The following is a 27897-nucleotide window of genomic DNA, read 5'->3' as shown; positions in this document are numbered from 1 at the left end:
TTTGAAATCAGGATATCACTTTGCAGTGCGTGGCATCAAAGTGCCATACCAAAACTGAAGTAAATGGAAATCGTGGGTAGTCATTGTTAACATCAAGGCGATTGGTTGTTTGAGACAGGTCATCTCAGGGTATTGTGGCAGGAGTTTACAGGCCCAAGCATTTTTAATTGCTTCATAAAGACCTTAATCAAAGCCTGAATTGGTGATGCTGTCAGAAAATTGCTCCGTTTTTGCAAACTTCATAACAGCATCATATAAACCTGCACAACATTCACGCGAGGGCTGATAATTCACGTAACACTCAGGCCACAAGGCAAGGGCAATGATTAACTCCATGAAGAGAAAGGTCAAACCATCTTCTCTTGACATTACCATTGCTGGACTCCCAAATAAAATGCTGGGAAATCAGAAACTTAACCAGACAAATTTAATGAATGTGGTACTTACCAGAGCAGGTCAACTCTATAGACTCGCCCCCTGATCCCTGAATCTTTTCCTTTGTCTGTGTGGGACAAGTTATGTTTGATGAACACTGAATAATTTTATGAATAATTATCCCCATGGTATTTGCAAACTGACTTTTCCTTGTTTTTGAGCAACCACTGAGCCATTATTCAAACTTTTGCTGCACGTTGAAGATGGCGACTGGCAATGTTGGAATCTGGAGCAAAAACCCAACTGCTGGAGAAACTTAGCAGATCAAACAGCATCTGTGGAGGCAGAGGGATAGTTGCCATTTCAGCTCGAGGCTTTGCATCAGGAGTCAGAATGTAGTGGGGAGATGGTTGTATAAAGAGCTAATGGGGAGAGGTGAAGCAGTAGCTGTCCGGATCAGGGTAGAATCAGGTGATGAGGGGTAATTTGGTAGATGGTGCTGGGAGGGGAGCGTGGACGTAGAGACAGGCTGCAAGGTGATGTGGAGACAACCAAGGGTTGCAAATTTTGGAATCTGATAAGGAAGGTGATAAATGGAATCAGACAAGGGAAGGATGATGAACAGAAAGAACCTGAGATGGGGTTAGGAGACCCCTGTGTGGATGATGGGCAGTGTGTGGATGATGGGCAGACAGAACCAGGTGGAGGAGGGGGGTGGGAAGAAGTGTGGGTGGAAAAAGCTGGGTGGATCACATTGCAGGCTTTGTATTACTTCTACTCTCCCCACCTTCTGATCATCCCCCTCTTCGCCTGGTTACACCTATCCCATGCCAGTTCTGCCTCACCCCGCCCCACCACCCCTTAGTCTGGCTACCTCCTTTCTTCACTCTGCATGCTCAATCTGACATGTTGAATATCTGTTTGCCTCCACAGACACTGCTTAACCCATTGGGTTTTTGCAACAGTTTGCTTTTTTGTTGCATTTTCCAAATACTTTCCCAACCAAGCTCCTGAACTCCACCTTAAGAACTGCCATTTTTAGTAAGTAGTCTGCTTTTATATTTGCAGGATGAAATCCAGAAACAGCATAGAGAATTGGAGGGGTTTGAAGAAACAATTGCTAGACTGACCAGAGTAAGTCAGCTTTTCATAAAAAAACAATGTCATTTTGAAGTTCTGAGAATTGGAGTTGTGGGGGATCTTGCATTTTGTATTTAATAAATAGTGCATTGCCAAATGGCTGAACGGTGCATTTATATAACCAGGAAACATTATTTGTAGATGCTGCAATATGGGAGAAACAAACTTTATTTACATCATTTTATACATTAATAGGATGGGAGCTAATTTTAAACAATTACTCGCATCATGACCGTTTTAATGATCATGTTCATAGAATTGTACAGCATTGAAGACCATGTTAGGCCTTTTTAAATGTCAATGCATAGTCTCACAATGTCACTATCTACATGTCCTGACTTGCCTTTTTGTTTTCCTCAACTGATACCATGCATTCAGTAGGAACATCCGTGACCTAACTCAAGCTTGCTTTGTAAGAGCTCCATCTTTTTGTCATAGTGCATCCTGAATTAAATGTGCCTCCCTGTCCTTTGACACTATCAACCTTGTACCTCAGTTTTCCACAGTATAGCAAATGTCCAGAATTTTCTCAACAAAAACAATGACAGAACAAATTATTGGACATTTCTCTACTCATTATGTGTTTACTGGTGAAGGTAAATATTTTAATGAAAACCATGATGAAATCTTCTAATTACTGGTAAGAACATTGAACTATTTTTCTAAATGTTTAATGTATTCCAGGAATTGACTGCAACACAGAATACTCATGCCAAAGTTCAAGATGACCTGCAGTGTAAAACCAAAGAAAATCAAACACTTCATGATTTGTTTAATCAACTAAAGAAGGAAAAGCAAAGGCTGCTTGAACAGGTTGATAAACAAATGGCCACAGGTAGATATTGATCTGAAACAAACATTGAGGAATCATTTTCCTAATAGTGTCCACTGAAATTGGAAATATTAAGGTTGAAACTGGCAAATGCAGATAATTTCTTGTAATGTATTTGTTAAGTATTCTTTCTAAACTTCTAAAGAAAATGCCTTGTTGATATGTACATGAACTAAAAATAACCTTTTGTAAAATGTGTCTTATTGATTGTCTACTTAATTTTGTTCTCGTGAGCATGAGCCATATAGAAAGTGTAAATCATTACGTTAATCTAATATCACATCTCTTTCAGTCCTGATCCTGTGCATATCATTGAAACCATCTGAACAGCCTATTAGGTTACCAGCAATCAAAAATAAAATAAGGCAGGTGCTTGAGATGTGAAATACCGGATTTTTTGGAAAAATCTAGGCCGTTCAAAGATTTCCTCTGATGAATGGCAATTGAACAAAAATGTTAACTTAGTTTCTCCCTCAGTATAACCTGCCTGGTGCAGCAATTTCAATTTCACCTCATAAATAATGCCTTTATTAGTAGTTTACAAATTGTACCAAATGCCTGAGTAGTCTAGTAGTAAAACATGCATAAGATATCCCAAAGCACTTGAAATTTGTTTCCCTAACGCGCTCCATAAGGATCTAATAAAATCTCACCCCTTTATTTCTGGAGACTGGCAAATATAATTTTGTAATAAAGAATTCTCACATTTGGTTTTGATTCTGAAGCAAAAAATCACATTACCTTTTTAGACACTGCAAGGAAATGGAACCTAGAAAATATTTTTTTAAATGTATTCTCATTTTGAAATATTCGTGCAAGGAAATAGCATACAGGTGTAAAGTAAATATTTAAATCATTTTGCGTATGACTAGTTCACTGCTATATGAAACTCACATTGGTTCAAGTGATTTCCCTTGATTTTCTCAGAAGAGTTTGTAAACAGAAGCATAAACTTTGAATTTTCACCGTTGATCTTTGCAACATTTGGAAATCCTCAAGTTATAAAGATCCATGCAGCTTTCTAAGTTTTAGGAGCCACAATGGTGATGAGAAAAATTGAATTCAATAACTGAAGCAATTCTAAAGGCTCGTCACTGCTAATTAAAGGCATAGTCGGAGGCATAGTGTCAGAAGATGTAGCAAGAGAAAAAGACCTTCCCTCTTTCTCCACCACCCCCAACTGAAATTTCTTGGTGAGGAAGATGTAGTGTTTTGAGGAATGTGTGGTTACAGTACCTTATTTGTTCTTTTTAAAGAAAACTGAGAAGTCTATGGGCAACTCTATATTGCATGGGCATGTAGTATTATATGGTCATAACCTGCTGTATGGGCAGTATTCAATTCAATTGAGATGACCCTAACCCTTTCTTTAGCATGCACATTTCTTGGTAATAAATTCCTGTAAAGTTGATAGCTCCCAAATCAGTTTGGGGTATGATTTTGAAGGAGATTTGAATATTTTTGAATAAGGGACAGTAAATTAAAGAAGAATTCAAATTATTCCTTATGGAAGGTTTGCATTTCTAGAAAATGGTCCTATTCATGATTTTCCTTAACACGAATCTGCATCATCTGTGCATGTATCAAGAAATACAACATAAACACTTTTTTTCCCTTTCCTTTCACCCCCACATAAATCCTGTAAGAGTGAATTTTATTCTCTTTTTTGCGTAATGGTTTGCAAATTTCATTGACCTGAACAGCTTTGAAATGGGGGTTGTTTGTATTATATTTTGGTTGTGCAATATGCAGTCTACTTTCTGTTATATACGCCATCAAAATTAGAGTTTTTGATGCAGATTACAGTGGTAATAGAATCGAAATAACACTTTCTTATTTAGTGAAATTTTTCATAATTTCCATACGAAAATAAATTTATTGTTAATTCTCTACGAGTGTTTTCTTATTTCAATTACATGCATAGAAGCAGATTCACTTGGACTATAGAAGTTAGGAAGAATGAGGCAAGCCTTGTGTGGGAACCTGCCATGACATATTGTTCCATGAGTTTAATAGGGGTGCAGCACAGTTCTGGCTGTAGTTTTGAGGTCCTTTTTCTCCTTGTAAAATCTGAGTTCCTAGAGCAGGTAGTAGTTTTGGAACAGGCGTAAAAAAAGCTGAGCATTTATTGGAATATTTGCCATTTGGATTGTGCAGTGTTTATGCAGGTAATATTTCTATCATTTCAACGAGTGAATATGTGGGACATGTACAGTTTTCAAACGGTTCGACGTATTTTGAACAATAAAACGTAATCAGACATGATAACATACATGGATTATCAATTACTGTTTCAGATAACCTGATCTTTTTTATGCTTTCAACAATATTCAGAACGAGAAATAGTGGTAGAATTGGAAAGAATGCGAGCACAGCATGGTATTCTAAGAGGGGATACATCACCATCTCGTCTAGACAAATTTGTAAAAACTTTAGAAGAAGAAAGGGATTATTACAAATTTGAAGTAGAATACCTGCAGGATTTGGTATCCGGAAGAAACAGCCCAATCTGCTCTCCAAGACGTGGGCGAAGCCCAACATGTCTTCCACCTTTTAAGGTATCAAAGTGCATAATAGATATTGGTGATAGTGTCTTGGTTTTAATTTTTAAAAAGCCAAAATTACATGGATGTAATATCTTTATGTATTGTTTTTGAATTCTATCTCAACGTGCACTAGGAAAGTAAATTTAGAAATTTACTTTCAGAACTGCCAGGGGAGTTCTGTTTATGGATTTTGGGGAGAAGGTAAAACCGGGCCATGCGGGGCTGGGGAACGATAAGGTTGGAGGCTGTGTTGGGCAGACAGCCGGAAGTGATAAAATCAGAAATGGTCTGCAAAATTACATGATAATAAACACTGCTAAAAAAGAAAGTCTGAGTATGGATCTTGGGAAGTAGTATAGCTGCACTCTGAGGAACTCTGAGATTCTTAGAGAAGTTTGTCATGAAGAGGACATTAGGAAGCTCCAAAAGCAAAGATTTAATGAGGTGGCAGATATCTGGCAAATGGAGTATGATGTGATAATTGTCCATTTTTGCAAGAATACAAAAAGAAGAAACACTCAGTTAGCCAGTGTGTTCTGGGTGTCCTGAATGCATAATTTTCAATAGGCTAATAATTCAGAAAACAAACAAAATATTATAATTCATTGCTTGGGGAATTGAATACAAAAGGATGGCAAATGCTCTTCAGTTACCTGAGAAAATATTGAGAATATATCTAGTGTACGGTATATAGAATTGGAACTAGTCATTGTTGAAAAATGAAGGGTTGCAAATTTATGATGGAGATTAAATTATTTTTTGAGAGGATTGTGATTCATTGTAACTCTTCTTCAAATGGCTGAAGAAGCCAAGGGATGAAAGGCCACCGCTGGTAGATGAGAACGTAGATTTGAAGTTGTAGTCAAAATAGAGAAGGCTTGGTGAGCCAAATGCTCCCTCCTGCTCCTCATCATAGATTCAAATGTAAACCTGTGATCAGGGAAGGTTCTGAATTACAAAGAATGGAATTTCAATTGTTAATCACGTGAAATGAATCAGGATTTGGAGATGGTTATTCATGAAGCGAATGTGGTTATGGAAAGCGAATGAGAAGGGAAAAAGAAAGCAAGGAATGTGAAGTAAAATAAATTGATTCTTTTAATGAGGAAAACACTTCATAATAAGCATTCATGGAAATGAAAACAATTTAAATGCAGACACAATAGCAAAATTCTGCAGATGCTGAAAATCTAATATACAAATATAAAATATCAGCACATCAGACAGTCTTTATGGTGTGTGAACCAGAGCTAGGATTTCAAGCCAATGATCTTCAGTTGGAAAAAGGTGGAGATTTTAACAGGTTTTACCCAAGTACAATCAAAGATAGATTTAGGCAACAGTGGATTGACACATGTCACCATGCTAATGAGGTGCAACAAATTGTTCATTATTAATATGAGCAGCAGAGTAAAAGTGCTTTGGGTATTATGTTTTTAGAAACCATACCTAATGCCAGCATTAATACATTAAAGATAATGTTTTTTTTCCTCCTGCAGAGCAGCAGCCTCAGTTCTGAACTGTTGCAAGTTATCAGAGAACGGGATGAGTTGCAGTCAGTGCTCGACAAATTTGAGCAACACATGGCAGAGATCCAATCAAATGTCAAGGTGCTGACGGCAGAGCGAGACAAATTGCTTATAATATATGAACAGGTAGCTGTGAATTTTTCATTTATATTTGTTAATATATCCATTTGGCTTGTTTATCATAATTAGACCAATTATAAATAGTTTGGTCGCTACTTTTCTAAAGTATGCGACTTTTAACTTACACACCCTTCTTGCACCTGAAGCAGATGAGAGATCATGACTAATGATGTTCAGATCTGTGTGAAAAGCTTTTGGTAAGCCAAGAAAAACACAAGGTTTCATGCGATCTCATCATTCATTTTAGGGTTCATAACAATATAATTGAACTATAAATGATAACTTTATTTTGTATCTAATGCACACAGTAGATTAGTTGTGATCTCATAAATATTCTGAAAACTTGCAGCAAGGTAGTTTCTCACTTCACCCCCTCTCTGCCCTTGCTCTCCCTCCCTCTGCCCTCCACACTCCTTCCCTCTGCCCTCCCTGCTTTCCCTCCCTCGGTCCCCGCTATTGCTCCCTCCCTCCCACCTCCCTGTTCTCCCTCCCTTTCTATTACTGTCCCTGGCTGCAAGCCAACTATTGATTTTTCTCTGCACCACAATCCATCTCACGGCATGCAGGATTTGCAGGTCGCCACAGGGGAGAGTCCTGAAGGAGAGTGCTTTATTTAACAAAACTCCCAGTAATACACAGCCATCCTCACAAATTATTTCAATCATGGCTAGTAATTTGGTGGTTGACATGGACTCTGTTTAGTTCTGAAAGTTAAATCCTATGTGGTTTAAGAGTAAGTGAAAGTTGGATCCAAATTTTGAAGAAGTTAGAAGTTATGGTTTACATTTTGTGAATAGGAATGCATGGCAGCTACCAGAAGCTAGCCCTGTGTTAACATGAATTCCCTTTGGATGAACGAACAATGCAGCATAGGTTCAGGAACACAGCCTCCCTGAAAGAGTTGTGTGAATGTGAACACCTTTTAATGTCAAAATTTAAATATTGTCGATTTTAAAAATAAATCTAGCCCACATCTGTTGTCAAGATATCAGCGTGTCAAACTCTTCCACAACTAATTACAGGGTACAGTGGGTGTAATATACGCTCCGTCCCTCAACTCCCACAGGACCATTTGCATCCATTGTACATTAGCAATACTGTGCACCATTTTGCATGTTAAGATGCTAGCATTAATAAACAATTTATATAATTTGATTTGAAAAATACTGATTCTATAATTTCCTTAAATGGGAATTGATTCCAGAATCAAGATGAATTGAACAAATTAAAAAAGGAAGTACTAATATCACCGATATGTAAAATGCGTGTGGAAGAAGAAAGGGAAGAAGCTAAAGCAGAGCTGAAGAGAATGATAGCTGAGAGAGACAATCTGAGGGAGAGAGTGAAGGTAATTAATTAATTCTAAGAATGGCTGCATGAAACTGGCATATTGATCAGTAATGAAAACAATGAAACTGCTGAATTGTTATTTAAAAAACCCATTTAGGATGGAGATTAAACACCATAACTCTTTATATCCATGTCCCATGAAAGAATAAATCAAGATGACTCCTGTGTTGCGTTACTAGAAAATGATCAGTTTCAAATCTTTGTAAAATGCCAATTTTTCCATCCAGTGAGATTACTTTACATGGTCGTTTAGATTGACAACTTGCACTGAAACTTTCAGACATCGTGGGGGTAAATAATATGGAAAATGCTTGAGGGGAAAAGTAGCTGTTAGTAAAATAAACATATTTTATGCTGTAATTAAGCCTTGCATCAAGAAATGCAAGTTAAAATAAATAAAATTTGACAAAATTTGCTGTTTTATAATTTGTATTCAGTTTGTGGTAGTGATTTGTGAATTTCACAAAGGTAACTTATCATAATCTGAACGGCTGTCACGTTGTGATTGCAAATAAAAACATTCAATTTAAATTGGGAAAGTGCATGGATATTTTTTTGATCTTAAAAAATGACATTTAATGGCCACCAGAGGGACCTTCCTTAGATACCATGCTATTAGACAATGTTGATCATTGGTTTTAATTTAATTCTTTATACAGGTGCTCCTCAGTTTCCGATGGGGTTCCGTTCCGAGAAACCCATCGGAAACCGAAAGTATTGTAAATCGAAATGCATTGTAATACACGCGGTCACGTGGCCAGAAGCGAGCTACGGGTCGCTGCCGTTTGCACTATCGCAAGTCGAACTATCGCAATTCGAAACATCGTAAGCCGGGGAGCACCTGTATTCCAAAATTTCTATCATACTAAATGTTTACCCAATTTAATGTTTTAATTCTGAAGAGGTTGCATATGTACTATATTATATCTTTTTTGTTAACCATATTTTTTTCTGAATTCGTTGATTCTTTAAAATGTCAGGCATATTCTGACAAAACTTTTAGAAGATTGTATTTTTGAATTGAATTGAATAAATTTCATTAGCCAAGTATGTATATATACAAGGAATTTATCTTGGTGCTTTGTTCACAAGCAACAACACGACATATAGTAGACAATTAAAAGTAAAACATAATTTAAATGTGAAGAATGAAATAAAATACCAGAGCAAAAGGGGGCTACAGACTTTTGGCTGTTGAGTAGCGCTACTGCTCATGGTAAAAAGCTGTTTTCATGTCTGGCTGTGGCGGCTTTGACAGTCCGGAGTCGCCTTCCAGAGGGAAGTGCTTCAAAGAGTTTGTGGCCAGGGTGAGAGGGGTCAGAGATAATTGTGGCCTTCAATACAACACAATCCATCTTTCTTCTCTCCACTACTACAAGAAGCACTAATTCTGCTGTACATTACTAATGAAAATACCCATTGGTTTACAAGTTGATACAGTCAAAGGCTCCAAATCCAGAATAGGAACATAAGGAAGTGCATCTGCTGATATCAATGCTGAAATCCAGAGTGAACTGCCTCTGCTGCCTTGAAAGATAGTGCATAAAACAAGTTTGTAAATTCAGTTTCTAGTGGGTACAACCCCTTCAAGAGTTTGCACCAAACGTTCTCCAGAGATGCTGCCTGACCCGCTGAGTTACTCCAACACTTTGGTCTATCTTACGCACAGATTGCATGGTTCCTGAGCATGATAAGTGGAAGATATCATATCAGCGCTGTCAATACCCTTTTGAGGTTATTGCTGATGCATATTATTGAGCCAAACTCGACCTGGCAGTCCCACTTAACCCCATAATTAACATAGAAATTGATACCTAGAAATTCTAAAATCTAAAAGTTTTAAAATAAAGTTTAAATTGTATATATTTTTTCCTAATCTTGAGTAACAGATACATTTTATTCCAAAATGAAAATGTAAAAGATTAGTTTGAATTGTACCAATGTTAATTTTAATTTTTTTACTAGGGCATTCTAGAAACAGCCGATTTAAACACAAAACAGATGGAGCAACAGATATCACATTTAGAAAATAAAGTGTGTGAAGTAAGTATCTTAAGGAGGCAATGTTAATGATGGTTTCATGAATAACCTAGAATATTTTTTTATTGTCTAAATACTTTAACAGAGAATTTATACTGTAATGACCACTTAAAAGAACATCTGTTGTACATAAAGTCGAGCGGTGGAGAATGTTATATAAACCTATCTTGCAATGCAACAAACTGGTTTCAGAATGTTTTTACTTGATTAAAAGGTCGTGAAATGTGCTTTTCATTTGAAATATCTTCCCCGGTTATCATTATTTTATGTAACTTTTTTGCAGAAACATTGATTTTATTGCTGGTCTTAGAAACCCATCGTTCTACTAATTCTTAGTGCTGAATGACTATATCCTTACAGCGGTAAATAACCATGTATATCCGAGAAGCACTTTTGCATATGATACAATTTGACTTTTGAGATGTTCTGGAGCTCATCAAGAACAACCAAATGTGGAAATCAAACTATTTGCAGATTTTTGACAAGTCCTTCTGGCCAGGCACTTTTTTCAACAAAGGGATATTTGAATTGGTAACCAGCTGACACAGTACAGCAGTGTTTATATTTTCAAAGCTGAATTATTTGCCACATTTTCCTAGCATCATTAAAAGGATTGCATGGTAGCTCTTTTTTTCAGACTTTGTTGCAATTGGTTTACTCGACAGCAGTATATAGTGTGTAGACACAAAATGCTGGAGTAACTCAGCGGGCCATGTGGCATCTCTGGAGAGAAGGTCCAGTATATATTATGCCGCAGGCATCACAAAGTGTACTGGGTTGAACATGGTATTTCAGGTGAAAAGTCCAACTGCAGTACATTAGATTGCAAAAGAATGATAGACTGTCTACAATTTTTATCATATAAACGAAGCATAGTTCTGATGTCCCTTATTATTGCCCCAGCTGTGATTTCAAAATAGAATGATCAGGCATGGAATTCTGACATGTTCTGTTCATTATCTCATATTTTCAAGAATTAATTCAAGAATTCACTATGTTTTGGAAGGTATGTAATTTAAATTTAATTTAAAGACACTAAAACTACAATTTTGTTGTTCAGAAATCACAATGTTTGGCATCCAACCCCACTCGCATATTCCCTTAGAAATTCACTGAAGCCCGACTCCGACATTCCCTTTAAACTCAAGATAGACACAAAGTGCTGGAGTAACTCAACAGGTCAAGAGTCTGAAGAAGGGTTCAGACCCGAAACATCACCCACCTTTCTCTCCAGAGATGTTGCATGACCACTGAGTTACTCCAACACTTTGTGTCTATCTTCGATAAAAACCAGCATCTGCAGTTCCTTCCTACGCTTCCATTTAAATTCACTGGGGTCTCGCTTCTGCATTTTATACTCACTGGGGCCCTGCTTTTTTATTACTATCTCTGCTGAGTTTCATTGAGAAATAATTGTCATGTCATATGAGTAAGGACTTAATTTTCTCAGCTGTATTATTTGCCAGTCACGTGCCACCACACAGGATACATTGGTGTTTGAACCTCCAGCCATTAAATACCCAGTATTATTGGGTACCACATTTAGAGCCTATCTACTAATCAGTAATTTTCTCTAGCTGGTTAGTTGCCAATTGTTAGACTCCACTTTTCCTTCATGCAGGCACCAGGAAGTGGCTTCCACAAGGAAACCAACTCCCAAAGGATTGGCAAAATGTACTGTTGGGCTTCCCTGAGCTCAAGTTGAGCCCCTGCCCCAGAATGGCAGACCTGCTGAGATTTGTGGACAAAAGCTATTAACAATTAAAATATTACAATTATTTGAAATCAATATATTAGAACTGGTACCTTGCTAAGTGTATAGAATATGTTCTCTAGGATGTGAGTGTTCATGAAAACTGCTAAAAAGCATAATTACTGCATGTGTTAATAGAGCTGCTATGCCTTAGACACTGGCACAAACTCCCGCACCCCTGTCTGCTGCTGCTGCACATTGCCCTGTCGTGTATCGTTGAAGATTCGCTTCTCTGCTAGTGCTCCTGCAGCAATGTAATGTCATCACTGCATAGTGAGGGACAATGCTCCGTGGCTGCCTGTGAGGGCTGTTGTGGCTGTTCAGCTCCAAGGTGTGGGGCTGTAGACTGTATCCTAAGCGACACAGTAATACTGCCAGTGCTGGGGACTGATAGCACCTGCTCCCTGAGTTGCAACTCACCTATGTTGGGTGTTCAAAAACATGTGCGCTGTAGGATGCTTACAGGATCACCTCTCTTGAACTTAAAACAATTGTCCATCATTTCCATGCGTCGTAATAGTACAGATGTGAATCTAGAAATTATTTAACATTGGCTGTGTAACGTGTGACTGTAAAACTGGCAATTTCCCTCCTGGGATAAATAAAGTTGGTTCGTGTCTGTTATTGTAAAGGCTGCCTTATCAAGTGAAGGCATTTTCAAATTTGTGATAGTTGCAAATACAATTGCCACTAAACATAGTGAAGAAAGCATTAATTCTTATTTTAATTGAAAAGATATCTAGGCATTGTCTAATACATAATAACTGTTTAAATGTGCATTGTCGCTTGATAGTTCTTTATATTTGAGATATTAATAATTTACATTTTTGCACCTTTGGTTTCACATTGTTGATTTCTCTTGTGGTTTGCAGGAGCCCTTAGCTTCTTGCCTGTTATGAGAACCAACAGTATTCTTCATGGCACTTCTCAGGAAAATGTGGGCCAACCTTTTCAAAAAACATTTTTTTCCAGGTTCTTTATATCTTGTGAGATGCCTTGTTTAAATGTTGAGTGGTCTATAAAGGCAATTAGTTAAAGTGTATTTTATTTTTTACAGCTTGATAATAAATGCTTTGCCTTCAAGAAGAAAGTAACAACACAAATGGAAGATATAGCAACACTTGAAGAAAAGACCAAGTTTCAGTCGCAAAAGCTCTTGCAATCAAATGATGATGCTTCTCACCTGAAGGCAGAGCTGAGTTCAGTTAGGTGAGTGTTATTTTTGTGGTGTAACATTTGTAGGTAGGCCCTGAAATAGTCAATGCTAGTTTCCTGAGTTTGTCTCTGTTATATATAGATTCTTTGCCAATAAATTCCAACAAATCTCAGAAAGTCGAACATAAATGGGAGACAAATTATATCTTTGAAGTTTCATTGAGTAAACATTGCAACATAATTACATTCCCTAGTGATGAATTGGTTGAGAGTGGAGGCTAAACTGACTTGCACAATGGGGCTCATAAATTGAATAAAGATGACACATCCAACTAATCATCGGGCACAATAACAAATTTGGATGGAAGAGTTTGTTTGTCTTTTGTCACTATTTTGTTCAGGTTTTTTGCATAGTTTCACCCTTTTGCCTTGAGGGCCTTACCTTACACAAGATGCTGTGCATTCTCTCGTTTACCTAAGGCGCAAGATTTCAGCTACAACACGCATTTGCTATGCTTGCATTATTCCTGCAGGTAGTCAATTATTTAATTGTTCGCACCTCTTGTCAGCTCCCTGCTTGTATAGCATTTAAACTCGTCTATACAGTGAATATACTACTAAACAGTGTTAAGACTATACTACTAAACAGTGTTAAGATGGCAGCGCGTCCAGACACAGCGACATCGCGCTGCAGACCACGCAAGGCGGACCGCTCATGGAGCCGCAAGGAGCAGCCCGGCATCGGTCGCAGCGAGAAAAACAGGTCACTAAATTTTAATTTAAAATCCGCGACCCTTACCTCCACTGAAATCCAGTCGGAGCCCGTGGCGGCGAGTCCGGACACAGCGGCAGCGTGATCCCCAAGGCACTGCAGCTCACGGAAGGCGGATCGCACATGGAGCCGCACGGAGCTGCTCAACATCGGACGCGGCTCCGAGAGACTGGCTTGTGAGTACTATAAAACCATCACCAAAATCTCGACGGAGCTAGGCAGAACAGCCCCCTGGATCACCACACTGGAGGGAAGGAGACGGAGTTAGAGCAGGGAGAGGAAGCAAAAACGTGGCCGGAGAGCGGGGGTGCAGGCCATGCTACGGAGGGCTCCACAAAGACCATCCCTACCAAGCGTCTTTCTCGCCAATGTCCGGTCACTCTCCAACAAGCTGGATGAGGTAAGGCTATGGATCAACACCCAGCGATCCCTGAAAGACTGCTGTGCGCTGATCTTCACGGAGATGTGGCTCAACGCGCTGGTTCCCGACGGGGCTGTGGAGCTCACGAACCGGTCACTACATCGTGCTGATAGAACAAAGGACTCCGGTAAGAGCAAGGGCGGGGGGGCTCTGTATCTACATTAACAATGACTGGTGCACCAACCACACTGCAATAGAGAGCTACTGTTCCCCAGACCTGGAGTACCTACTGCTTAAATGTAAGCCGTTTTATCTGCCTCGGGAGTTTACTGTGGTCATCATCATGGCTGCATACATTCCCCCACAGGCACAGCTGCACTCAGCCATCAGCAGGCAGCAGGATGCCCACCCCGACGGTGCCTTCATTGTTGCAGAGGACTTTAATCAGGTCGACCTACGAGCTGCGCTCCGCAAATTTCACCAGCATGTGCAGTGCCCTACCAGGGGCTCAAACACGCTGGATAAAGTGTATACCAACGTAAAGGATGCCTACAGAGCTCTCCCGTGCCAACCTCTGGGACAATCTGATCACCTCTCACTGTTTCTACTGCCCGCATACAAACCCCTCATCCGCAAGACCAAACCCACAATAAAGACGGTCAAAATATGGCCCGAGGATGCCACCCTACAACTCCAGGACTGCTTTGATTGCACCGACTGGGACCTGTTTGCACAACAGGCCACCTGTGGTTCAGAGGTAGACTTGGAGGAATACACATCCACTGTGCTCTCCTACATCAACTGCTGTGTGGAGAATGTCACAGTGGACAAGGAAACAAAGATGTTCCCAAACTGGAAACCATGGATGAACAAGGAGGTACAGAATCTGTTGAGGGCACGCAACAATGCCTTTAAATCTGGTGACACTTCAGCATACAGTGTTGTCAGATCAAACCTGAACAGAGGTATTAAAAGGGCCAAAGACACCCACAGGCAACGGGTGGAAGACCACTTCAATACCACGGACACCAGAAGCATGTGGCAGGGTGACAGGGACATCACTGACTACAAGAGCAACACTGCCTGTCCCCACAGTGATGTCACACTAACCAACGAGCTTAAAACCTTCTTTGCCTGCTTCGAAACTGGCAACACCACCATGAGTGGAAGTACCCCAGCCAAGGCAGAGGGACAGGTCTTAACATTGAGCACACAGGAAGTACAGAACGCTCTGCGAAGGGTCAACCCACGCAAGGCTGCAGGCCCAGATGGAGTTCAAGGAAGGGTACTTGGTGACTGTGCTGAACAGCTGGCTGAGGTATTCACCAGGATCTTTAACCTGTCGTTATCTCTGGCTACGGTCCCCAAGTGCCTGAAGTCGCTACCATAGTGCCGGTGCCGAAAAAAACAAAAATCACCAACCAGAACGACTACCATCCGGTTGCCCTAACTCCTATAATCATGATGTGCTCACACATCAAATCTAGCATCCCTGCCTCACTGGACTCACATCAACTCGCATACAGGGCAAACAGATCCCCAGAGGACGCCGTCTCTCTGGCTCTTCACACTGTCCTGACTCACATGGAGAGGCAGGGCACGTACGTGAGGATGCTATTCATAGACTATAACTCTGCCTTCAACACGGTCATCCCCACCAAGCTCATCACCAAACTCCACCAGCTAGGCCTCAGCTCGTCGTTATGCGACTGGATCCTGGATTTCTTGATGGAGCGACCGCAGGCAGTGAGAATGGGCCCGCACCTATCCTCCACTATCACCCTGAGTACCGGCACACCACAGGGCTGTGTTTTGAGCCCTATGCTCTACTCCCTATTCACACACGTCTGTGTTCCTGCATTCGACACCAACACCATTGTCAAGTTTGCAGACGACACAATGGTGATCGGGCTGATCACCAACGGTGATGAAACACACTACAGGGTGGAGGTGCAGAACCTGGCGGACTGGTGCTCAGATAACAACCTGTCCCTAAACACCTCCAAGACCAAGGAGCTGATCATCAACTTCCAAAGGTCACATAATGGGGAATACGCTCCGAACTTTATCAATGGGGACAGTGTGGAGAGAGTGTCAAGCTTCAAGTTTCTGGGCACTCACATTTCGGAGGACCTCACATGGTCCACTAACACTGCTGCGCTGGTCAAGAAGGTGCAGCAACGACTGTTCTACCTGAGAACACTGAAAAAGACTGGTCTGCCCCAACAGCTGCTGATGACATTCTACCGCTGCATCATAGAGCATCTTAACGCATGGCATCCCTGTGTGGTACCTCAGCTGCACGGAGGCAGAGAGGAAAGCTCTTCAGCGGGTAGTCTATAGAGCTCAGAAGATTATCGGAACACAGCTACCAGCCTTGGAGGACATCTACAACACACGATGCCTCAGAAAAGCCACCAGCATTCACAAAGACTCCTCACACCCCTGTAATAGTCTGTTCGAAATTCTACCATCTGGCAGATACTACAAAGCCTTCTACGCCTGCACCTCCAGATTCAGGAGCAGCTTCATCCCCAGGGCCATAGCTGCTCTGAACCGGTCATGCTGAGTCGGATGGTCACATCGCACAGAGACCCGGCACAGACCTATTTGCACTTTATTCTGTTTTAAAACTGTTTCTAATTTTGTTTCTCTGGGTTGTCTAAATTTATGCTGATTAGCTAATTCATTTATTGCATCGTATGGAAGTCACATTCCCAATCTCGTTGTACCCCTGTACAATGACAATAAAGATATATTGTATTGTATTGTATACCTTTGTGAATAACTAGCTTAGCAGCATGGAAATATGAGCCAGACATAAGGTTCATAATTTTTTCTTTCATGCCATAATATTGTAGCTTCTCCAAAATGATTATTAGTGGCACAGATAGTATGTCTGATGAGGAAAGTAAAAGCAGGTTTGAGTTGTTAATTGAAAAATACCTTAAAAACTACCGGAATGTGAGAGCTAGAAAAAACAAGAAGGGACTTGTTCAGAACCTGGCAATAACTCTAATATACAGTCAGTACAGGAAGGAGTGAAAGAAATTGATATGGGAGTATGCCAGTGAAGATGTTTACTAAAACACCAGTATGGCAAGTTTTTCATACATAAGGTGGGAGGTATATGGAACTACCCACCAGCTGAAATGGTAGTTGTGCGTGCCATGACAACTTTTTAAAAACATGTGTATGAACAAGTTGGTCTGATGGGCTGTTCCCATGCTGTATATAATTTTGTTTTAGTTTTAGAGATACAGCGCGGAAACAGGTCCTTTGGCCCACAGAGTCCCCGCTGACCAACGATCCCCGCACACTAACACTCCTACACACACCAGAGATAGTTTACAATGATACCAAGCCAATTAACCTACATCTATAAGTCTGTGGGAGGAAACTAGAGATCCCGGAGAAAACCCACGCAGGTCAAGGGAAGAACGTACAAACTCCGTACAGACAGCACCCGTAATCCAGGTCCCTGGCGCTGTAAGGCAGCAATGCTACTGCTGTGTCACCCATTCTATGACTGGATTGAAGTGTCACTGTTTTCACAAGATAATGTGCAATCAATGAAAAGTTATACAGTAAACCATAAATGTATACAATATAAGTGAACACTGTAAGTAGTAACCCTGGAATTCTAATAGGCTAGCACTTTCTGACACTGTCTATATACTAAAACTCTCATTTGTTTGTTTGTTCCTGAACTACAGCCAAAATGATACACGATTGCGCGACAATTTTAGGTCCACCTTACTCACCGTCGTCCCTTCAGTGCTAATGGAAGAATTTTCATTGAAATCGGTGTTATATTTTTAAAGTTATTCACATTTTAAAGTTTAAATCTATCTCTTAGGGAGGGGGGGGGGGGTTGAGGGTGGGAGAGGGGAGGAGAGGAGAGGGTGCTGCACCAATGCAGGAGAGGTTTGGGTCCAACTTGGTCTAGTTGCTTTATAAATTTAAAATGTTGTATTTACATAACATCTTTAACTTTTGCGGGCTCTTCCAAAATAATTCTCAGCCAATTAATTATTTGAAGTGTAGTTACATGAACGAACATAGTTGTTCATTTGCATACAATGAATATGAATATCATTTGATCTGTCAGTGGTATGTTGGATTGATAAATATTAAGCAAAAGAAAGACAACCCCTGTTCATCATTGAACAGAACTGTAAAGTCTCCTTTATTCACCTGGAAAGTTCCGAAAGATTGTAGTTATTGAAGTTATCTCACTTGGTGCTGTGAAGCTTCCAATTTGCAAGCATTTGATTTGGGCAAAGGAGCTATCTCTAAACCATAATGACACTTAAAGTTAAATCTAAGCAAGATGAAGCAGGAGATTTACCAAGACTATTCAAATTGTACTCCTTTGTTTCAAAAATAATCACCTACCTTGTGCTCAGAAGTAACACTCGTGATTTGGACTGTGTCTATGATGAGAGGTTCCAGATCATACTAGGTTGTCAGTGTAGTCTCCTGATACCCTTATGTGGTAAATGAAGACTGGTGCATTGTGTAAGAAGTATAGATTTCCACAAATCATTTAACTTCTATAAGTGCTTTATTACAAGTACATGCAGAGAGCAAGTGAGAAAACCTCTGTAAGGCACGCATCACGGTTACAAAGTGAGGAATTTAATCAGCAGCATAGTACAGATAACAACGAAAACCAGGCATGGATTACAGATCAGGTCAGCAATATGAAAGTCATGCATGGATCAAATCCGCATTAGGGATTGATCTAAAGACAATTTTTGACAGTTTTGAGCTCTAATACCAACAATCAAAATAGAGTTTAACGTTGATTCATAAAAAACTGCAAATGCTGTCATCTTGTTCAAAGCACGGTGCTGGATGAACTCAGCAGGTCAGACAACATCTGAGGAGGGAATGGACAGCCCCTTCTCCCGACCTGAAATCCCACCTGACCATTCCCTCTCTGGATGCTGCCTGACTTGCTGAGTTCCTCCAGCACTTTGTGTTTTGATTAGGGCTTGACGTTAACTGGACATTTCTCTCAGAATAATCTTAAACAGTGCAAAATAGATTAATTAGATATCAAGATGGCAATATCAAGTTTAAAAAGCTTTGTGTAACTACACACACATTAAATATGAAGTTCATAGCTTAATGATCTTTAGTTGTTCATAGCACCTTATTAAATCACTTCAATTTTCTAGACCCAGGCTCTAACTCAAATGCAAATCAAGATATCGAGAGTAAAAATAAAACCATCCTATTTCCATAACACTGAATCACAGATGGCAAGAGTCCTGGTCCACATAATACACTATGTGTGCTCCATCTGTTATGACTGCGTGCAATAGGGCTGTTAACAATTTAAGTTAACCACTATGTTGGGAAGCTATAAATATATATGAATAGAAATGAAAGTCCAAACATTTCATAAAATGGGACGATTCTCTTGTCACTCAGTTGGCTACACCTTTGTGCTGATTTCAATGACTGAAGAACATTAAAAAGTATGAAAGAATTGTAAGTTTATTGTTCACTGAATTTGCACACTGTTTATCCAGAAATCGTGATAGAGTATACTTACATTTTATGAAGTAGATGAACCTGTAAATAGTGCTAAATAAACAATGCAAAGAAAATGCCAGGATGGTTGAAATGAAAGTAAAATTGTATCAAAGATAATATTGTTATGTATTTCAACAGATTGTATAATAGAAACATAGAAAGTAGGTGTGGGAGTAGGCCATTCAGCCCTTCGAGCCTGCACCGCCATTCAATATGATCATGGCTGATCATCCAACTCAGTATCCTGTACCTGCCTTCTCTCCAAACCCCCTGATCCCTTTAGCCACAAGGGCCACATCTAACTCCCTCTTAAATATAGCCAATGAACTGGCCTCAACTACCTTCTGTGGCAGAATTCCACAGATTCACCACTCTGTGTGAAAAAAAACTTTCTCATCTCGGTCCTAAAAGACTTTCCCCTTATCCTTAAACTGTGACCCCTTGTTCTGGACTTCCCCAACATCGGGAATAATCTTCCTGCATCTAGCCTGTCCAACCCCTTAAGAATTTTGTACGTTTCTATAAGATCCCCCCTCAATCTTCTAAATACCAGCGAGTACAAGCCGAGTCTATCCTGTCTTTCTTCATATCAAAGTCCTGCCATCCCAGGAATCAATCTGGTGAACCTTCTCTGTACTCCCTCTGTGGTAAGAATGTCTTTCCTCAGATTAGGAGACTAAAACTGTACGCAATACTCCAGGTGTGGTCTCACCAATGCCCTGTACAACTGCAGTAGAACCTCCCTGCTCCTATACTCAAATCCTTTTGCTATGAATGCTAACATACCATTCGCTTTCTTCAATGCCTGCTGCACCTGCATGCCTACTTTCAATGACTGGTGTACCACGACACCCAGGTCTCATTGCATCTCCCCTTTTCCTAATCGGCCACCATTCAGATAATAGTCTGCTTTCCTGTTCTTGCCACCAAAGTGGATAACCTCACATTTATCCACATTATACTGCATCTGCCATGCATTTGCCCACTCACCTAACCTATCCAAGTCACCTTGCAGCCACCTAGCATCCTCCTCACAGCTAACACTGCCCCCCAGCTTCGTGTCATCCGCAAACTTGGAGATGTTGCATTCAATTCCCGCGTCTAAATCATTAATATATATTGAAAATAGCTGGGGTCCCAGCACTGAGCCTTGCGGTACCCCACTAGTCACTGCCTGCCATTCTGAAAAGGACCCGTTTATTCCTACTCTTTGCTTCCTGTCTGCCAGCCAGTTCTCGGTCCACATCAATACTGAACCCACAATACCGTGTGCTTTAAGTTTGCATACTAATCTCTTAGGTGGGACCTTATCGAAAGCCTTCTGGAAGTCTAGATATAACACATCCACTGGTTCTCCCTTATCCACTCTACTAGTTACATCCTCGAAAAATTCTATAAGATTCGTCAGACATGATTTACCTTTCATAAATCCATGCTGACTTTGTCCAATGATTTCACCACTTTCCAAATGTGCTGCTATCCCATCTTTAATAACTGACTCTAGCATTTTCCCCACTACCGATGTTAGACTAACTGGTCTGTAATTCCCCGTTTTCTCTCTCTCTCCCTTGTTGAAAAGCGGGGTTACATTAGCTACCCTCCAATCCTCAGGAACTACTCCAGATTCTAAAGAGTTTTGAAAAATGATCACTAATGCATCCATTATTTCTGGGGCTACCTCCTTAAGCACTCTGGGATGCAGCCTATCTGGCCCTGGGGATTTATCGGCCTTTAATCCATTCAATTTACCTAACACCACTTCCTGACTAACCTGGATTTCACTCAGTTCCTCCATCTCATTTGACCCCCGGTCCCCTGCTATTTCCGGCAGATTATTTATGTCTTCCTTAGTGAAGACAGAACCAAAGTAGTTATTCAATTGGTCTGCCATGTCCTTGTTCCCCATGATCAATTCACCTGTTTCTGACTGCAAGGGACCTACATTTGTGTTAACTAATCTTTTTCTCTTCACATATCTATAAAAGCTTTTGCAGTCAGTTTTTATGTTCCCTGACAGTTTTCTTTCATAATCTATTTTCCCTTTCCTAATCAAGCCCTTTGTCCTCCTCTGCTGGACTCTGAATTTCTCCCAGTCCTCTGGTAGGCTGCTTTTTCTTGCTAATTTGTATGCTTCATCTTTTGTTTTGATACTATCCCTAATTTCCCTTGTTAGCCACGGATGCACTACCTTCTCTGATTTATTCTTTTGCCAAACTGGGATGAACAATTGTTGTAGTTCATCCATGCGGTCTTTAAATGCCTTCCATTGCATATCCACCACCTTGTACATTCTTATCCCAATTCATTGATATAAACAACTATTTGGTCTGTCCAAGTATTCTATGTTAAATATTTAATTTTTAACATAAACCATAAGGTTTTCATTTAATAATCAAAACTTTTATCAGGTATTTTCAGTCACTTTCCTGCATTGTCTACTCGGTGATGTGTCAAATTAATGGATTGCTGCTTTTCCAAATGCATTCGGAGAAGCATGATGGGGAAAAAAAGAACAAGAACTGCCAATTATTTAGTGAAAAGATTTTGCCTCTATTTTATGGGTCATACAGATATTGCCAGTGGGTTATATACAGGATGTTTTCCCAAATTAAAATAGCAAATCCTTCAATCTTCAATCCTAATTATATCTTCGAAAACATGTCTGTGGCTGTCAATAAATGAGGTTCGCTAATAAAAACTGCTTTGTATTAATGCTTCAGGTTGCAGAATGAACACCTGGAGAAATCTTTTGTAGATGTGCAGCATCGATTAGCAATGAAATCTAAGGAGCTACAAACATTTCAAGATCGAGTTGCCAGACATGAAGAAAGGCTAGGTAAAAATGATGAAAATTACCTAATGAGCCATATTAATTAGACATTCATCTTAATGTTTTTGACTGTTCTAATTATTATATTCTCAAATCATTTAATTTTTTTATTATTGTAATATTTCTGAGGTTTCTAAACTTTAGGGACATTCACAGATTATTTCACAGCTTTGATAAATGTTTCGGAAAGGATGCGTGGTTCAACCAACTGTAAAAGCATATCTGTGAATGGGACTTATTCACATCCCAGTATGTGATGTTGTTTGTGGAAAAGAAAAAAGAGATTCAAAGACTCTCTTGGAATATTTTTGAAGAGTTTCAACATTGACACAACACGAAGAACAACACGCATCGGATTGTTCTGTTTGGCGTACCTGCATAAAAATTGATTCTTATTTGTGTGAAAAAAGAATCTCTAAAATCAAGAGCCACTGATGTTACATCATCCTTTCACTTTTGTTACGTGTGTGCAAGGAATAATTGAGCTCAGATTGGTTAAAACCTCCATACACATGGCAACACCATAGATTATGTGTCATGGTCTTTGTCAAGAACAAGTGACAACCAACAACAACAATAATTTGTGGCCAGAGTGCTGTGCACTGCATCTGATAGTCAAGGAAGTAGCAAATTCAGACAGCTTATTTCTTCCAAAAACATTTAGGCTATTGTTGAAGGATGATTGCATAGAATCTGATTTTTTTTTTTCTTGAGATCATTGGCCTTAATTATTATCTTTTTCCCTTCGCAGATGTTGCTGGGCCAGCTGAGTTCCAGCATTTTTCTGTTTTCATTTGATGTCCGTCATTCACGCAATTGTCTTTGATAATTTTTGCATTTTATTCCATAGGTGAGTTTAATCGGCAATTTTCTGCTCAACGAGAAGAGTTCAGCTTATTAAAAAGCACAATATCTGCTCTGGACCAAGAAAAGGATTGCCTGCAGGAAGCTGTGGATGACAAAACTGAGAAAATTGCAACATTAGAAGATAATTTTGCCAACAGGGTAAATTCGTTTAATTTTTAAATGAATCTTCATTTAGAGCAGGAATCTGCTCAACATTAATTAAACATTTATTATAATAACTGGCAGATTACTAAAGTTAGATTGCTAAAGTTTGCTAAAGTTTAGCAGATTGCTAAAGTTAAACTTTCATAACAATCATATTCACAAAAAAGTTGTCCCTTTACCTAAAAGGCACAAATTACTGGAATAACTCATCAGGTCAGGCAACATCGCTGCCTGACCTGCTGAGTTACTCCAGCACTTTGTGCCCTTTTGTATATTAACCAGCATCTGCAGTTCCTTGTTTCGATATTTTGTCCCTTTACTTAACTTGTTTGTGCTCAATCGTGCCTCAGTCATCTTAGACAAAGATTGAAAATGTCTTATATCCACTTAAGTTCTTTGTTCCAAAGTTGCTAATGAGTCCAATGTTGGAACTGCAGTTTCCTCCTCTGGTGGGGCATGAGTTGGTTGATCGGGCAAGCAGGTGGTTAGTTTGTAAGGTGGACAGTCTTGTGCCGCATATGTGGGTTCTGTTGCTCTCGTTGCATGGCCTTGAGGTTCTCAATACTATCCCAAATGCTCCTCCTTCACTTAGAATGGTCATGGCCCAGTGATTCCCAGAAATCAGTAGGGTGGTTGCACTTCAAGGAAGCTCAATTGTTTCCTCTATCCTCCTGTTAATCTCCAACAATTAAGCTTCAGTAAAGGATCTATTTCAAGAAGTCTGATATCAAGCATGTGATCAATGTGGCCTGCCCAGTGTGATCAGCTATGAGTAACCAGGGCATTAATGCAAGGAATTTTGGCCAGGGAGAAGATGCTGACATTGTCTTACTTATCACCTAGAGAGTTTTGAATTTGTGGAATTCTCTGCCTCAGAAGGCAGTGGAGGCCGATTCACTGGATGCATTCAAAAAAGAGTTAGATAGAGCTCTTAGGGTTAGCGGAATCAAGGGATATGGGGAGAAGGCAGGAACGGGGTACTGATTGTGGATGATCAGCCATGATCACATTGAATGGCGGTGCTGGCTCGAATGGCCTACTCCTGCACCTATTTTCTATGTTTCTATGCAGCATGCATAGTTTCCAGTGTTTTGAGATGCCTGTTGTAGGGAGAAAGTGTTGAAGAATGTAAGAATCACTACTGCTCAGTTAACCATGAGTTTAGTGACAAGTTTGGGGTTTTAATTTTTAAATGGTCTTTTCCACGGGCAACTAGAGGCTGTGCAGATACTTTGAAGGTACTGGTGAATTTCTTCATCATTTGCAGTCACCAAGAAGCTCATGACGTAGGAAGAGTAGTCCATGTTTTCCAGGATTTTGCTGTGAACCTTTATTGGCAAAGGGGACTGTTGTTGATGGATCCTGGTCTTGTTGATGTTGAGTGCAAAGCCCATCCTTTCTTATTCAGTGTTCGAGTTGACAATGAGTTTGATTACCAAGCATACAAAAATACAAATCTCATTTGAATAATGCCTCTTAACTGTGGAGGTTAGTTGCTGTATATTGGAACAACTTCATATTAGTTCTGAATGTGATAGCAAGAATGGTGGGGAAAACTCTTGGAGCAATGATGAGTCTCTTTTGACACTAGTTTTCACTGAGATTGTTTTGTATAGTGGCTTGTATGTCGTCATGGTACAAACATATGAATGTCGAAGGGCAGCCGAATTTAAGGAGGCTACTCCACAGTCAGTCAGTCCCTCCTCCATGGAGTCAAATGGTGCATGGTGTTTCTCCCTTCTTTTTTCTTAATTGTTGTGAGGTAATGATCATGTCTATTCTGCGTCTAGCTGAACAGAATCCATATTATGATTTGGGGAGCAATTTGTTTGTCACTGGGGGCAGTGGTTGAGTACCGTGGCAATGTCATTCACTGAGGCACACTGCCAAGAGACCCCTCAGTAGTTACCATGGTCGGACTTCTTTCCTTGAAGATGGTCATTCCTAATGTCCTCTGGTGTATCCTCTTTCTTGATGTGGACGATGATTTGGTGGATTTGTGATTGAAGCATTTCACCATTGGTAATAACGTTTCAAGTTGTACCGAGCACAAAAATCTAGGCTAATACTTTCATTGCAAGACGTAGAGTACTGTACTCACAGTGCTATTGCCGTTAAATTTTAATGTTAAACACATCCTCACTGCCCTCTGAGATAAGCATTCTTTGCACTATTTGAAAGATGAACAAGGGCTATTGGTGGCATCTTGACCAAAATCAATCGCTTTGTTTTCATTATAAAGTACATTTATTTGGTTCTTTATCATTATATACAAGATACATCTTTGGGGGTTTGCCGAGTGAAAATTGGATGTCACACTTTCCTACATTACATTTGTGATTAGACTTCAAGATTACATTATTAGCTGTAAGATGTTTCAGGGAAACATGAATCCATGGACAGACGTATAGAATTTCAAGTCTGTCTTTCCTTCATGATGTATTTAATGCATCCATTATTAAATGTCCTATTTTCTAATAATGAATTTTTAAACTTCTACTGCAACACAGACTATTAACTTTTGATTAAAGAGAAAATTGTGGACATGTGCTGACAAAACAAATTGAAATAGTCCTGAGGGAAGAGGCAGGAGTTTGATATTAGAATATTAATAGGGCAGTATCGCTCAAGAACAGGCTCTTCAGCCCACCATGTCTGACTGTGTCGAACATCATGCCAAATTAAATTAATCCTTCTGGCTGCATTCATAACCCTTCAGTCCCTTGGATTGATGTGCCTAGGTCGTAACACAGCTATCGTCTCTGTTTCCATCACTACTTCTGGCAATGCATTCCAGGCATCTACCACTCTCTGTATAAAAAAAAACTTCAGAAATCTTTAACTTGCCCATTTTTGTCTGTAACAATGCAGACCTTCTGAGTGTGTACAAGTAATAATTGAGGCATGGGTAGAATGCACAACTCAGAACTCAAATCATCCTGTCTTTGTTCTAATTTGCAAAATAAATTTCCCTACACTGTTACTGTCTTCCAATGAGATAACAAAAATATAATCTATTGCTACTTCTGTGTGTTAGGGAAAAAAATTAAAATTATCCTTCATCCTATATTGGGAAATGTAATGTTTAAATAATATTTTTTCAAATGTTCCTTTTGACTATGCTTATGTAGAGGGCAGTTGATCCATGGTGCCTTCTGGTGCCAGTACAATTTTTTACACAAATAAAAGCCATGGGAATAGAGCTGGGCATGATTCCTTTATATTATGGTAATAAAGAGTTAGCACCAAGAGCAGAGTGTGAAATCTGAATTCCACTGCTGAATTTAAAACACTTGGATTATTTATTCCATTCCCAAAAAAGTTGGTGCAATCAGTTGTAAAACCAATTTGCACTAAATCCCTTCATTAGATTAGGTATATTACCTTTATATTTAAATGTAAAATTCTTCTGTGCCAGACAGGACACTAATAGTGAAGGCTTGAGAATTGAATACGGAAATAAAATTAACAGTTTCTACTTCATGCATAAAGAACCTAAGAGAATCTGAGCACTACTGGTATAGTAATCTTGTTTGTAGAAATGATGAATACACTTTTTTCTTTTATAGGAAAAGGCCTTAAATAATATGAAGATTACAGTGACTGAACTGGAATCTGCACTAGAGTAAGTGCACTAGTTGTAATAATAGAATTGGTATATAGGCTCATGTTTTTTTCCCCTTTAATCGACATATTTCTGTTACAAAACAAAAATATTTTAATTTCTCAATAGTCTTTTGAACGACACTTTGAGTAACCGAGACCGGGAAATAAATTCTTTGCGTCGTCAGCATGATTCCATTCGTAAGGAACTGGAGCAAGTAAAACAGTCTCGAGATAATGGTTACAAAGAAAATCGTTGCTTGCAAGATGACTTGGCTCAAATGACAAGGGAAAATCAGGTAAAATGAATTATCTGTACAGAAAAGGCTGAAGCACTCAGCAGCCTAGGCAGCATCTTTGGAGTAATGAAAGGAATGAATGATTCAGAATAAAGACCCTTCATCAGAACTAGAAGTGTGAAAATCCACGTGTGACAGAGAAGGTGAACCTGAAAAATTATCTCTGTTTGTCATTTCTCAAATGTTCTCTGCCCTGGGTGATTTTATTTCAGCATTTGCATTTGTTTCATTCTTTATAAAGTCATAGAGTGATACAGTGTACAATGTCACAGCTACACTATTCTCACTTGCCTGCACTTGGTCCATATTCCTCCAAACCTATCCTATCTATATACCTGTCTAACTGTTTCTTAAATGTTGGGATAGTATCTGCCTCAACTATCTCCTTGGGCAGCTTGTTCCATATACCCACCACCCTTTGTGTGAAAAGTTACCCCTCAGATTCCTATTAAATCTTTTCCCCTTCACCTTAAACCAATGTCTCTGGTCCTCAATTCACCTACTCTGGGCAAGAGACTCTGTGCATCTACCCAATCTATTCCTTTCATGATTTTATACACCTTATTAAGATCACCCCTCATCCTCCTGTGTTCCAAGGAATGGAGTCCCAGCCTACTCAACCTCTCCCTATAAC

The 27897-nt window shown here is 39.6% G+C and overlaps 1 protein-coding gene across 9 annotated transcripts in view; it reads left to right on the top strand.

The window, feature by feature from the left end:
• Nucleotides 1-27897, top strand: part of cep135 (centrosomal protein 135) — an 80249-nt gene that overhangs the window by 30752 nt on the left and 21600 nt on the right. For 8 of the 9 annotated variants that reach the window (XR_013547196.1, XM_078398402.1, XM_078398410.1 and 5 more), the window contains exons 9-19: nucleotides 1444-1509; nucleotides 2200-2350; nucleotides 4682-4905; nucleotides 6393-6548; nucleotides 7747-7890; nucleotides 9858-9935; nucleotides 12743-12894; nucleotides 22241-22356; nucleotides 23201-23355; nucleotides 26931-26986; nucleotides 27095-27263. Coding sequence is in view for 8 of the 9 variants with exons in the window: in XM_078398402.1 (XP_078254528.1) it covers nucleotides 1444-1509; nucleotides 2200-2350; nucleotides 4682-4905; nucleotides 6393-6548; nucleotides 7747-7890; nucleotides 9858-9935; nucleotides 12743-12894; nucleotides 22241-22356; nucleotides 23201-23355; nucleotides 26931-26986; nucleotides 27095-27263 (1467 nt within the window). In the remaining variant the exon portion in view is untranslated. The remainder of the gene's footprint in view (nucleotides 1-1443; nucleotides 1510-2199; nucleotides 2351-4681; nucleotides 4906-6392; nucleotides 6549-7746; nucleotides 7891-9857; nucleotides 9936-12742; nucleotides 12895-22240; nucleotides 22357-23200; nucleotides 23356-26930; nucleotides 26987-27094; nucleotides 27264-27897) is intronic. The other variant, XM_078398425.1, reaches the window with a different exon arrangement.

The sequence above is a fragment of the Rhinoraja longicauda genome, chromosome 1 (assembly GCF_053455715.1).
Source record: "Rhinoraja longicauda isolate Sanriku21f chromosome 1, sRhiLon1.1, whole genome shotgun sequence".
NCBI lineage: Eukaryota > Metazoa > Chordata > Chondrichthyes > Rajiformes > Arhynchobatidae > Rhinoraja > Rhinoraja longicauda.
Note: the sequence above shows the minus strand (reverse complement) of the source record. Positions and strands in the feature narration are given on the sequence as shown.